Here is a 13,722-nt window from a genome sequence, read left to right on the forward strand (position 1 = left end):
CATTTCTCTAAGAGGTAGGTCATAAAGGATCTTGCTGTGATTTATGTCATAGAGTGTCCTGCCTATGTTTTCCTCTAAGAGTCTGATAGTGTCAGGCCTTACATTTAGGTCTTTAATCCATTTTGACTTTATTTTTGTGTATGGTGTTAGGGCTTGTTCTAATTTCATTCTTTTACATGTAGCTGTCCAGTTTTCCCAGCACCACTTATTGAAGAGGCTGTCTTTTATCCATTGTATATTCTTGCCTCCTTTTTCAATGATAAGGTGACCATATGTGCGTGGGTTTATCTGTGGGCTTTCTATCCTGTTCCACTGATCTATATTTCTGTTTTTGTGCCAGTACCATACTGTTTTGATTACTGTAGATTTGTAGTATAGTGTAAAGTCTGGGAGCCTGATTCCTCCAGCTCCGTTTGAATTTCTCAAGATTGCTTTGGCTATTCGGGGTCTTTTGTGTTTCCATACAAATTGTGAAGTTTTTTGTTCTAGTTCTCTGAACAATGCCATTGGTAGTTTGATAGGGATTGCATTGAATCTGTAGATTGCTTTGGGTAGTATAGTCATTTTCACAATGTTGATTATTCCAATCCAAGAACGTGGTATATCTCTCCATCTGTTTGTATCATCTTTAATTTCTTTCATCAGTGTCTTATAGTTTTCTGCATATAGGTCTTTTGTCTCCTTAGGTAGGTTTATTCCTAGGTATTTTATTCTTTTTGTTGCAGTGGTAAATGGGAGTGTTTCCTTAATTTCTCTTTCAGATTTTTCACCATTAGTGTATAGGAATGCAAGAGATTTCTGTGCATTAATTCTGTATCCTGCTACTTTACCAAACTAATTGATTAGCTCTAGTCGTTTTCTGGTAACATCTTTAGGATTCTCTATGTATGGTATCATGTCATCTGCAAACAGTGACAGCTTTACTTGTTATTTTCCAATTTGGATTCCTTTTATTTCTTTTTCTTCTCTGATTGCTGTGGCTAAATCTTCCAAAACTATGTTGAATAATAGTGGTGAGAGTGGGCAGCCTTGTCTTGTTCCTGATCCTAGTGGAAATGGTTTCAGTTTTTTACCATTGAGGACGATGTTGGCTGTGGGTTTGTCATATATGTCCTTTTTTATGTTGAGGTAAGTTCATCTATGCCCACTTTCTGGAGGGTTTTTATCATAAATGGGTGTTGAATTTTGTCAGAAGTTTTCTGCATCTATTGAGATGATCATATGGTTTTTGTCTTTCATTTTGAAATATGGTTTATCACCTCAATTGATTTGCGTATATTGAGGAATCCTTGCATTCCTGGGATAAACCCCACTTGATCATGATGTCAGATCCTTTTAATGTGCTGTTGGATTCTGTTTGCTAGTATTTTTTTTTTTTTTTTTTTTTTTTTTTGTGGTACCCGGGCCTCTCACTGTTGTGGCCTCTCCCATTGCGGAGCACAGACTCCAGATGCGCAGGCTCAGCGGCCATGGCTCACAGGCCCAGCCGCTCTGCGGCATGTGGGATCTTCCTGGACCGGGGCACGAACCCGTATCCCCTGCATCGGTGGGCGGACTGTCAACCACTGCGCCACCAGGGAAGCCCTGTTTGCTAGTATTTTGTTGTGGATTTTTGCATCTATGTTCATCAGTGATGTTGGCCTGTAGTTTTCTTTTTTTGTGACATCTTTGTCTGGTTTTGGTATCAGGGTGATGGTGGCCTCGTAGAATGAGTTTGGGAGTGTTCCTCCCTCTGCTATATTTCGGAACAGTTTGAGAAAGATAGGTGTTAGCTCTTCTCTAAATGTTTGATAAAATTCGCCTGTGAAGCCATGTGGTCCTTGGCTTTTGTTTGTTGGAAGATTTTTAATCACAGTTTCAATTTCAGTGCTTGTGATTGGTCTGTTTATGTTTTCTATTTCTTCCTGGTTCAGTCTCGAAACGTTGTACATTTCTAAGAATTTGTCCATTTCTTCCAGGTTGTCCATTTTATTGGCATATAGTTGCTTGCAGTAACCTCTCATGATCCTTTTCATTTCTTCAGTATCTGTTGTTACTTCTCCTTTTACATTTTGAATTCTATTGATTTGAGTCTTCTCCCTTTTTTTCTTGATGAGTCTGGCTAATAGTTTTGTCAATTTTGTTTAACTCCTCAACGAACCATCTTTTGGTTTTATTGATCTTTGCTATTGTTTCCTTCATTTCTTTTCCTTTTATTTCTGATCTAATGTTTATGATTTCTTTCCTTCTGCTAACTTTGGCTTTTTTTGTTCTTCTTTCTCTAATTGCTTTAGGTGTAAGGTTAGGTTGTTTATTTGAGACGTTTCTGGTTTCTTGAAGTAGGATTGTATTGCTATATACTTCCCCCTTAGAACTGCTTTTGCTGCATCCCATAGGTTTTGGGTCATCCTGTTTTCATTGTCATTTGTTTCTAGGTATTTTTTGATTTCCTCTTTGATTTCTTCAGTGATCTCTTGGTTATTTAGTAGTGTGTTATTTAGCCTCCATGTGTTTGTATTTTTCACAGTTTTTTTCCTGTAATTGATATCTAGTCTCATAGCATTGGGGTTGGAAAAGATACTTGATACGATTTCAATTTTCTTAAATTTACCAACGCTTGATTTGTGATCAAAAATATGATCTATCCTGGAGAATGTTCCATGAGCACTTGAGAAAAAAATATATTCTGTTGTTTTTGGATGGAATGTCCTATGAATATCAATTAAATCCATTTTGTTTAATGTATCATTTAAAGCTTGTGTTTCCTTATTTATTTTCATTTTGGATGATCTGTCCATTGGTGAAAGTGGGGTGTTAAAATCCCTTACTATTATTGTGTTACTGCCAATTTCCCCTTTTATGACTGTTAGCATTTGCCTTATGTATTGAGGTGCTCCTATGTTGGGTGCATAAATATTTACAAATGTTATATCTTCTTCTTGGATTGATCTCTTGATCATTATGTAGTGTCCTTCTTTATCTCTTGTAATAGTCTTTATTTTAAAGTCTATTTTGTCTGATATGAGAAATGCTACTCCAGCTTTCTTTTGATTTCCATTTGCATGGAATATCTTTTTCCATCCCCTCACTTTCAGTCTGTATGTGTCTCTAGGTTTGAAGTGGGTCTCTTGTAGACAGCATATATATTTGGGTCTTGTTTTTGTATCCATTCAGCTAGTCTGTGTCTTTTGGTTGGAGCATTTAATCCATTTACATTAACAGTAATTATCAATAAGTATGTTCCTATTACCATTTTCTTAATTGTTTTGGGTTTGTTATTGTAGGTCTTTCCCTTGTCTTCTGTTTCCTGCCTAGAGAAGTTCCTTTAGCATTTGTTGTAAAGCTGGTTTGGTGGTGCTGAATTGTCTTAGCTTTTGCTTGTCTGTAAAGGTTTTAATTTCTCGGTCGAATCTTAATGAGATGCTTGCTGGGTAGAGTAATCTTTTTTATTTACTTTTTTCTGTACGCGGGCCTCTCAGTGTTGTGGCCTCTCCCGTTGCGGAGCACAGGCTCCGGACGTGCAGGCTCAGCGGCCATGCCTCACGGGCCCAGCTGCTCCGCGGCATGTAGGATCTTCCCGGACCGGGGCACGAACCCGTGTCCCCTGCATCGGCAGGCGGACTCTCAACCACTGCACCACCAGGGAAGCCCAGGGGTAGAGTAATCTTGGTTGTACGTTTTTCCCTTTCATCACTTTAAATATGTCCTGCTACACCCTTCTGGCTTGCAGAGTTTCTGCTGAGAAGTCGGCTGTTAACCAATGGGGATTGATTAATATGTGTCTTGCCGTGTTTCTCCTTGGATTTATCCTGTATGGGACTCTCTGTGCTTCCTGGAGTTGATTGACTATTTCCTTCCCCATATTAGGGAAGTTTTCAACTATAATCTCTTGAGATATTTTCTCAGTCCCTTTCTTTTTCTCTTCTTCTTCTGGGACCCCTATAATTCGAATGTTAGTGCGTTTAATGTTGTCCCAGAGGTCTCTGAGACTGTCCTCATTGCTTTTCATTCTTTTTTCTTTATTCTGCTCTGCATTAGTTATTTCCACTATTTTATCTTCCAGGTCACTTATCCATTCTTCTGCCTCAGTTATTCTGTTATTGACACCTTCTAGAGAATTTTTAATTTCATTTATTGTGTTGTTCATCATTGTTTGTTTGGTCTTTAGTTCTTCTAGATCCTTGTTAAACGTTTCTTGTATCTTCTTCATTCTATTTCCAGGATTTTGGATCATCTTTACTATCATTACTCTGAATTCTTTTTCAGATAGACTGCCTATTTCTGGTTCATTTGTTTTGTCTGGTGGGTTTTCATTTTGCTCCTTCATCTGCTGTGTATTTCTCTGTCTTCTCATTTTGCTTAACTTAACTGCATTTGGGGTCTCCTTTTCACAGGCTGCAGGTTTGTAGTTCCTGTCGTTTTTGGTGTCTGCCCCCAGTGGGTAAGGTTGGATCAGTGGGTTGTTTAGGTTTCCTGGTGGAGGGGACTGGTGCCTGTGTTCTGGTGGATGAGGCTGGATCTTGTCCTTCTGGTGGGCAGAACTACGTCCGGTGGTGTGTTTTGGGGTGTCTGTGACCTTATTATGATTTTAGGCAACCTCTCTGCTGATGGATGGGGTTGTGTTCCTCTCTTGCTAGTTGATTGACACGGGGTGTCCAGCACTGTAGCTCGCTGGTCGTTGAGTGGAGCTGGGTCTTAGCGTTGCAGTGGAGATCTCTGGGAGAGCTTTCCCTGTTTGACATTACATCGGCCCGGGAGGTTTCTGGTGGACCAATGTCCTGAACTCGGCTTTTCCACGTAAGAGGCTTAGGCCTGCCACCCGCCCTGAGCACCAAGAACCCGTCAGCCACATGGCTCAGAAGAAAAGGGAGAAAAAAAAATAAAGAAAGAAAAAATAAAATAAAGTTATTAAAATAAAAAAATATTTTAAAAAATTAAAAAGTAATTTAAAAAAAGAAAAGAAAGAAAGAAAGAAGAGAGGAAGCAAACCAATAAACAAATCCACCAATGATAACAAACACTAAAAGCTATACTAAAAAAACCGACAGACAGAACCTTAGGAGAAATGGTAAAAGCAAAGCTATACAGACAAAATCACACAAAGAAGCATACACATACACACTCACAAAAAGTGAAAAAGGAAAGAAAACTATAAAAAAAAAAGGAAGAGGACAACCAAATCAGTAAACAAATCTATCAATGATAATAAACTCTAAATACTAAAGTAAGATAAACATAAAACCGGAAGCAAATTAGATGCTGAAAGCAAACCCCAAGTCTCCAGTTGCTGCCAAAGTCCACTGCCTCAATTTTGGGATGATTCGTTGTCTATTCAGGTATTCCTGAGATGCAGGGTTCATCAAGTTGATTGTGGAGATTTAATCTGCTGCTCCTGAGGCTCCTGGGAGAAATTTCCCTTTCTCTTCTTTGTTCGCACAGCTCCCGGGGTTCAGCTTTGGATCTGGCCCTGCCTCTGCGTGTAGGTCATCTGAGGGTGTCTGTTCTTTGCTCAGACAGGACGGGGTTAAAGGAGCAGCTGATTCGGGGCCTGTGGCTCACTCAGTCCAGGGAGAGGGAGGGGTACAGATGCGGGGCAAGCCTGCAGCGGCAGAGGCCAGCATAACATTGCAGCATCCTTGCAGCAGCCTGAGGTGCGCTGTGCGTTCTCCCGGGGAAGTAGTCCCTGGATCATGGGACCCTGGCAGTGGCGGGGTACTCAGCTCCCGGGACGGAGGTGTGGAGAGTGACCTCTGCTTGCACATAGACTTTTTGGTGGCGGCAGCAGCAGCCTTAGCGTCTCATGCCCATCTCTGGGGTCCACGCTGATAGCCGTGGCTCACGCCCATCTCTGGAGCTCGTTTAGGTGGTTCTCTGAATCCCCTCTCCTCACGCACCCTGAAACAATGGTCTCTTGCCTCTTAGGAGGTTCCAGACTTTTCCCTGGGCTCCCTCCAGGCTAGCTGTGGCACGCTAGCCCCCTTCAGGCTGTGTTCCTGCAGGTAACCCCAGTCCTCTCCCTGGGGTCTGACCTCCGAAGCCCGAGCCTCAGCTCCCAGCCCCCGCCTGCCACGGCGGGGGAGCAGACAAGCCTCTCTGGCTGGTGAGTGCCGATCGGCACCTATCCTCCGTGCGGCAATGTCTCCGCTTTGCCTCTGCACCCCTGTTGCTGTGCTCTCCTCTGTGGCTCTGAACCTTCCCCCCCTCCGCCCCCCGTCTCCGCCAGTGATGGGGCTTCCTAGTGTGTGGACACTTTTCCTCCTTCACAGCTCCCTCCCAGAGGGGCAGGTCCCGTCCCTAATCTTTTGTCTCTGTTTTTTCTTTTCTTTCTTTTTTTTTTTGCCCTATGCAGTCTCATGGGGAGTTTCTTGCCTTTTGGGAAGTCTGAGGTCTTCTGTCAGTGTTCAGTAGGTGTTTGGTAGACGTTGTTCCACATGTAGATGTATTTGTGATATATTTGTGGGGAGGAAGGTGATCTCCACGTCTTACTACTCCGTCATCTTGAAGGTCCCCCCGCCAATCTGAGGAAATTTTATGAAAATAATTTACCTGCCCTTTCCTCTTGTTGTTTTTTGGCCAGAGGCATTTCTCACTGATTGTGCAAACATTAATATTTAAAGGAACAGAATTCTGTATTTGAGATTAAGTTGTGTTTTTTAGCTAAGCAGTTACACAGAATGACTCAAGTAATATTGTAATAAGCAATACTTATTAAATAAGTGGTACTTATTTTGGTTTTACTCTCTTTTTTGCAGATGACATCACCTACCAAGAGTATGATGAGCAAGGTGGGAAAATGCTTCTTGACCTTAAGTTACCTACTTGTTTTAAAATCTACTCAGAGTTTGACTGTGAAGTGTGGAGAGTAGTATTTTAGCTATAAACATTATACCATAACTTAAAAGATCCAAATGAATGGGTAGTTCTCAAAGAGTTTACTTGGGGAGATTGTCTACCTATTCCAGTGGTTCTGCCATTGCCTAAATTGTTTCTTAAATTCTTTGCAAGGTGCCTTAGGAAGTGGTTACAAATTATTCAAGAAAACACATCTCATTACTTTATAGTCATAGCTCTCTTTTAATGAAAAATAAGTCCCATGCTTGAAAGACTACTTTAGTCAGAGTTTAACTACTCTAGCTGCTTCTGCAGATTAATTGTAGTTAAATGAAGATGACTGATCTGCCAGCATGGAGAAAGGTGTAGCAGAACTTCATTCCGGGCTTCAAGGCAGCATAAAGAAGATAGTTCTGGCATCAGATTCTGATTTAGACAGTTATAGCTCCTCTTGTTGTCCCAGCACCTCTCATGCTGTTTCATTAAACTCCGTGAAGTAGACTATGTTTTCACTACTTCCCAGATGAAAGAAGTAGGGTTCAGAGAATGTAAGTAATTTTGCATAAGTCCACATGACTAAGAAGTGATAAAATACCAATGGTGGATCGTTTTTATTCTAATATCTTCAAAGATGACTCTGTAGAAGGAAAGAAGCCCATTGGGTATAACTGTCTGTGAAACAAGAAGGATGAAGAAATGTGTAGTGCTTGAGTCAGATATGGAGGACTTCCTATGTGCTGGATGGTTTTAGGGCTTGACATTCAGTTATGAATAATATAGAGTCTCTACTTCCAACACATTTGTGGTCTCATGTCAGTTGGTGAATCTCAAGTGAAGAAAATTAGGAAGGGCTGCATGTAGATCTAAGATGCTGATTTATTAATCATGTGATTTTAAAATTTTAGACCCTACCAAGATCCCCATCCACAGTGGCTGTTCCTAATGGGATATGAAGGCTCCCACCGGAAGAATCCTGCAGTCTATCTCTAGGGACTAATATATTTTTTTTTTATAACTTGGCCACTACAATTGAATTTAGATTTTTTTTTTAATTTTGAATTTGAAGGAGAAAATAGGAATTTAGAAGTTGCACGTAGATGTGGGATTTGAGATAGTTTTCTAATTTCTGCCAGTCACTGTGGTGTTTTTCTAAATATGCTGGAAAGAACATGTTTGGAATGCAAGTTGCAGACTAGATCTAGAGAATTTTAAAATCAAATTTGCAAGAAGTGTAAAATTAGATAAAATGCTAAAAAAGATGTTGTGAAAGTAAAGATATTTTCATAGGAAGAATGTCATAATAAATATAATTTAAAATGTTAACAGGGTAAAAATATGACCTGAGGGGTCATCAAGTTTTGATGAGATACTTTGAATTACCTTGTTATAGAACATAAACTTTTTCAAATCAAATAGATCCAAGAGAACAAAGGATTCTTCATTATGTGCTGAAAAGATACCATTGTGCAGTTCAGGAACCCAGATAGGGAAACCAAGTGACCAAATATATATATATTATACACACACGCACACACACACACACACACACACACACATATAAAGCTGTAAGTCGGGTGAAAAGAAAACCATTTTTCAGTCGGAGAACAGAATATATTCTGTATTAAATGTTCCAAATTCTAGGACCTGGAAAACATAAAGCTTGTTAAGGCTGTAGAGGGAACCAGCTTTCCACATAAAAAATGTCCTGGAAAGCATTAAGCCTACATTGGAATCACCTGGCAAATGACAGTGCCGTCTTAACCATCTAATTGATTTGTTTATTCATACACTACTTATACTACATATGTATCATGTAGCCTGTGTCCAAAATGTAGGACACTGGGGCAGTTCCAGTGAAGAACACACATGGCTCATATTCTCACGGACTGTGTATTTTAGCAGCGGGGTAGAAATTATACAAATCATTTTGGTTTAGTATTCAGTTACAATTACATTAAGTACTGGTCAGAATGAGTATAGTGTACAACAAGAGTATAAAGTGGCCCTACCTAGTTTGTGGACCAGGGAAGGCTGAAGTATGAGCTGAAGAGTAGAACAATTGACAAGGCCAGGGGAAAGGATGCTGGAACGTAGAATGAAGCTGCTGATGGGAAGATGTGTCTGGAGTGCTGAGCATAAGAGAGACTGGGGCTGAGATTGTGAGATGGCCCGGGTCCAGAGGTCAAGGGCGTTCATCTCCACCTTGGAACACTGTTCTAGGGCAGTGCATTTTGTAAGGATTGATCTGTCTAAAACATAGCAAATAGATTGGAGAGACAAGAGTAGATGTGGGGAGGGAATTGCTTGGTGGTCCAATGGTTAGGATTCCACACTTGCACTGCAGAGAAGCTAAGAATTATGCAAGCTGTGCCACGTGGCTAAAAAAAAAAAAAAAAAAAAAATTGTAGATGTGGGGAGACCAGTTAGGTTACTGCAATTATCCAAACTTGATGTTCACTGAGTCACATCTCTGCCAAACGAGGCATCAGAGGAGATGAGTTTTAAGAAAGGGGTGTTCAGCCATGTCCTGGGCTGCTGAGGACCCACCCAAGTGAGTACTGAAGACCTGCCTTGGGTCTCGTGCTATGGAGGCCTCACCAGTAACCTTGGCAAGAACTGTTTGCAGTGGACAGAAGTTGGACAGAGATGATAGTGGTTTAAACCAGGGTGGTGGCAGTGAAGGTGAATGGAAGTGGACAAAGGTGAGAAGTAGAAGATAAAGTTGGCGGGGATGGATGTGCAAGTGTAGCTGGGGAGAGAGAGCAAGGTGTCGGGAACCACATCCACTGTTGTGCTTATGCACCCGGTGGATGGGGTGCTTTTTCCTAAAACGGTGAGACTGGAAAACAGGCTTGGGGCCAGAAGGTCACGAGTACAATCTATACATCCTGATAGTGCCTGTTGAGCCATCCAAGGGGAGATACCAAGTTAGCCGATGGATGGTGTTTGGATCTCAGAAGTCTATTCGTAGTTGAGTTTGAGAATCATCAGAATGTGCATTGTGATTGAAGCCAAAGGCGGAGATCATTTAAGGAGAGAGGAGAGAGCAGGAATAGAGGAGGATCTATGGCTGGACTTTGACAAAAAGCAGCATTTAATGCCGGGTAAGAAAAAGCTGATGTGATGAAGGCTGAGAAGGAGAAAGGAAAGACTCAAAGGAGAGTATGGTCACATTGGAGTCCAAGGACAAGGAGCTGCTAGGAGACCTGATACAGTAAAGGCAGGAAGTGTCCATTGGGTTAAATGAGTGCTCGTGGGAGGTCTTAGGGGAGCATTTTCAGGGATGTGATCAGGGCCAGAAGACAGACTGGAGTGGATTGAGGAGAGGAAGTGAGGAGACAGCATGTGCAAATGACTCTGAAGAAATTAGATTGTGAAATGGAGGAAGGAGAGGACAGGGAGAACCTATGATGGAGAAGAATCTGAAAAAGAATACACACACACACACACACACACACACACGTATAACTGAATCACTTTGCTATCCATCTGAAACGTTGTAAATCCACGATACTTCAATAAAAAATAAAGGACATAATAAATAAATGAATAAAATTAAAGTAACAGCAAAACGAAAAGACTTGTTTGTTTATTTGTTTTTCAGTTGATAGACTTGAGCATATTAAATGCAGGCACCGTTCAGGGTGACAGAGTGAGCAAATATTCACTGCTCCTTTGTCTTCCAAATGCCACCAAAAGGATAGAAAATGATCTGTTAAAAATTATACCTTGCTCTACCTGAGCACTAGTAATAATATCTGAAACACAGTAGATGTTCAAATTTTTTTCTTTATTAAATGAACAAGGAGAATATATTTGTAACCATGCTAGAAAAACAACACAGTTTGCGCTTAGGGTAGCAGAAATTTTCAGGCATTTTGGAAGATGGAAAAATAGGGATCAGGCTGACTAGGAAAGCAGTGAGCCAGCCAGGCATGAGGGGAGACCGCAGCCGAGACAAGGGCCTCCTTTGCAGTGGAGCAGAGAGAGATGAGCCTGGACTGTGGTTAAAGTAGTGGATTAAGACCTGCCCGCAGAACCCTCTCTCTCTCAGGGACTGAAGGCAGGCCATTTGCCCCAAGTGAAAGATCTGAGCATTGCTCCCTAAGCAAAGTAGAGAATCTGCCTGGTAAAAACTGGGACCCAGAGTGAAAAGCGGGTTGAGCCACGGGTAGCTCAGAGCCTCCACTACAGTCATGAAGCAAATAAAAAAATGAAATTCAGTATCACCCTGGGGTAAACAAATTACTGGATCCAGGTAAAAAGTGACTGGGGAGGAACTTTAATTTTCCCCATTTTACAAGAAGGAAGTATATATAATTGCTCCTCTGGCTAAAAGTGGCAGCCCTGCAATTTGAATACCAGGCCTGTTTTACTCCAGACCAAACTCTTCCTGGCTTTACTCTGTAACCTGCCGCTTCCCAGTGACTGAGACCCAGAGGTTCAAAGATAAATTAGACATTGAACCATACCGCAAATGTTGTGTTTTAATGGGAGTTACACGGTGCTCAAGGATTATTTTTTCTGTGTACTTTGCAGCGTTTGAGCCATCGGAAAATGAAGGGACAGAAAATTCAGGTAAGGTATTTGTCTAAGCAGATGTTTCCTGCAAGTCAACTCCCCTTGTATTTGTGAAAATGAATATAGCTTGTGGAACAAAGGCTCCATAGCACAAGGAGATCAACTCAATGCTTTGGGACCACCTAGAGGGGTGGGATAGGGAATGTGGGAGGGAGGCTCACGAGGGAGGGGATATGGGGATATATGTATACATATAGCTGATTTACTTTGTTATACAGCAGAAACTAACACAACATTGTAAAGCATTTATACTCCAAAAAAGATGTGAAATAAAAAGATAGATTTAGTCAGAAATACAAGACATTCTCAAGTCACCAAGGAAGTAATTGGATCATGTTGATATGTTTATTCCCTGTTTATGGTGTAAGTTTTATGTCAGCAGGGATAATGCCAGCCTATTGATGTTTTCTTTGAATATAATTTAGAAATTAAAGTTGATATTCTAGTGAGTGTCTCTATAAGAAGCCCCAATCTAAAAAGAGCCAAATTTAGGTCTGAGTGGAAATGTTCATTTAAGGACCTAGTGAAGATGAGTTAATGTAAGACATGTTTGCTTTTTTTTAGATAATGCTGTAGATGACTCAAACACAATTTTAGAAGGTAAGTTAATTTTATAGACATGATTTTACTTTTTATATTAAAATTATGTTCATTTCTTCAACAAGCACTTATTACACCTTACTATTTGCTGCCTTTACAGTGCTCAGGGGCTAGGAGGGCAAGAGTGAATAAGAGAGTTGGAATTCTGTTTTCACTGCAGCTGGAACTCTAGTGGCCAAAGAGATAATGAAGTCATTAAAGATTATGAGAAGTGCAGTGATGGAGATAAAACCAGGATCGTATAGTAGAAAGTAACTTGTTAGGGTGAGGAGGACCACCCTAAATAGGAGGAGGTGGTCTTGTGGGAAGGAGTTATCCATAGGCAGAGGTGGGTTGAAATGGTAGGAGTGTAAATTGATACAGCCACTATGGAAAACAGTATGGAGGTTCCTTAAAAAACTAAAAATAGAACTACCATATGACCCAGCAATCCCACTACTGGGCATATACCCTGAGAAAACCATAATTCAAAAAGAGGCATGAACCACAGTGTTCATAGTTGCGTCCTTTACATTGTTACTCAGCTGGGAAAAACTTTTTTTGAACCTGAAGGATTTGTTTCAGAAAAATAAAACCTGTTACATATGTTACATAGTGGTGCTTCGACATGACTTAGATTTCTGAAGTTCATAACAGTTTGCAAAGCTCGTTCCCATATACTGTTTCCATTGTTTCTCACCATAGGCACTGAAGAGGAGCCTGGGCAAATAGCATTGTACTTACTTTACAAATGAAGGGCTGAGAGCCTGAGGTGAGGTCAGGTGGCTGCCCGGGTTCCAGCTAGAGTGGCCAGGCTGGTCTTCAATCCAGCATTGGGGCCGGCAGTTGACCCTGGAGTCTGTGTGCTCACAAGGAACATGTCATGGGGAATTTTGCTCATGAGATTAATCTTAGAATTCATTTATGACCCACTAATTGTCAGTTTTCAGGTTAAATGTTACTGCTTCTGAGCTTGGTTAGACAAAGTACAGTCAACTGAATTGGAGAAGGTGGGGAGGGGAAAGGGGAGAGGAGGAGAGGGGATGCTAGAACTTCCCTCATTGTCCACTTTGCTGCTGGGAGAGATCCCAGCACAGGAGCTGTGGGCCGCTCTGTCTAAGCTGATCATCCATGGAACAGGCTGGATGGCACTCACGTTTTCTCCCACCTCCTATTACTCAGTTCTCTATGGAAAATATAACTGAGTCTGTATTTTTATTCAATTAGAATTAGAAAATGGAAACTCAGAATCCCTAGAAAGAACTTCATCCAACCCAACCCACATATATTGTTTTATGTAAAAGAACTAACCTCACAATATGCAACTTGGCTTTGCCTTTTTTTGTATTAGAAATACAGTTTTTCTGAAACCATTTCCTCTAAGATCAGGAATAAGACAAGGTTGTCCACTCTCACCGCTATTATTCAACATAGTTTTGGAAGTTTTAGCCACAGCAATCAGAGAAGAAAAAGAAATAAAAGGAATCCAAATTGGAAAATAACAAGTAAAGCTGTCACTGTTTGCAGATGACATGATACCATACATAGAGAATCCTAAAGATGCTACCAGAAAATGACTAGAACTAATCAATTAGTTTGGTAAAGTAGCAGGATACAGAATTAATGCACAGAAATCTCTTGCATTCCTATACACTAATGGTGAAAAATCTGAAAGAGAAATTAAGGAAACACTCCCATTTTCCATTGCAACAAAAAGAATAAAATACCTAGGAATAAACCTACCTAAGGAGA

General features: G+C 40.8%; 1 protein-coding gene across 7 annotated transcripts in view; it reads left to right on the forward strand.

Moving 5' to 3' along the window:
- Positions 1 to 13,722, forward strand: part of ASPH (aspartate beta-hydroxylase) — a 252,441-nt gene that overhangs the window by 78,656 nt on the left and 160,063 nt on the right. For all 7 annotated transcript variants that reach the window (XM_029223168.1, XM_029223169.1, XM_029223167.1 and 4 more), the window contains exons 10-12: positions 6,732 to 6,764; positions 11,350 to 11,388; positions 11,956 to 11,991. In XM_029223168.1, the coding sequence (XP_029079001.1) occupies positions 6,732 to 6,764; positions 11,350 to 11,388; positions 11,956 to 11,991 (108 nt within the window). The remainder of the gene's footprint in view (positions 1 to 6,731; positions 6,765 to 11,349; positions 11,389 to 11,955; positions 11,992 to 13,722) is intronic.

The sequence above is a fragment of the Monodon monoceros genome, unplaced genomic scaffold (assembly GCF_005190385.1).
Source record: "Monodon monoceros isolate NGI ecotype Baffin Bay Population unplaced genomic scaffold, NGI_Narwhal_1 Super_Scaffold_14, whole genome shotgun sequence".
Taxonomy (NCBI): domain Eukaryota; kingdom Metazoa; phylum Chordata; class Mammalia; order Artiodactyla; family Monodontidae; genus Monodon; species Monodon monoceros.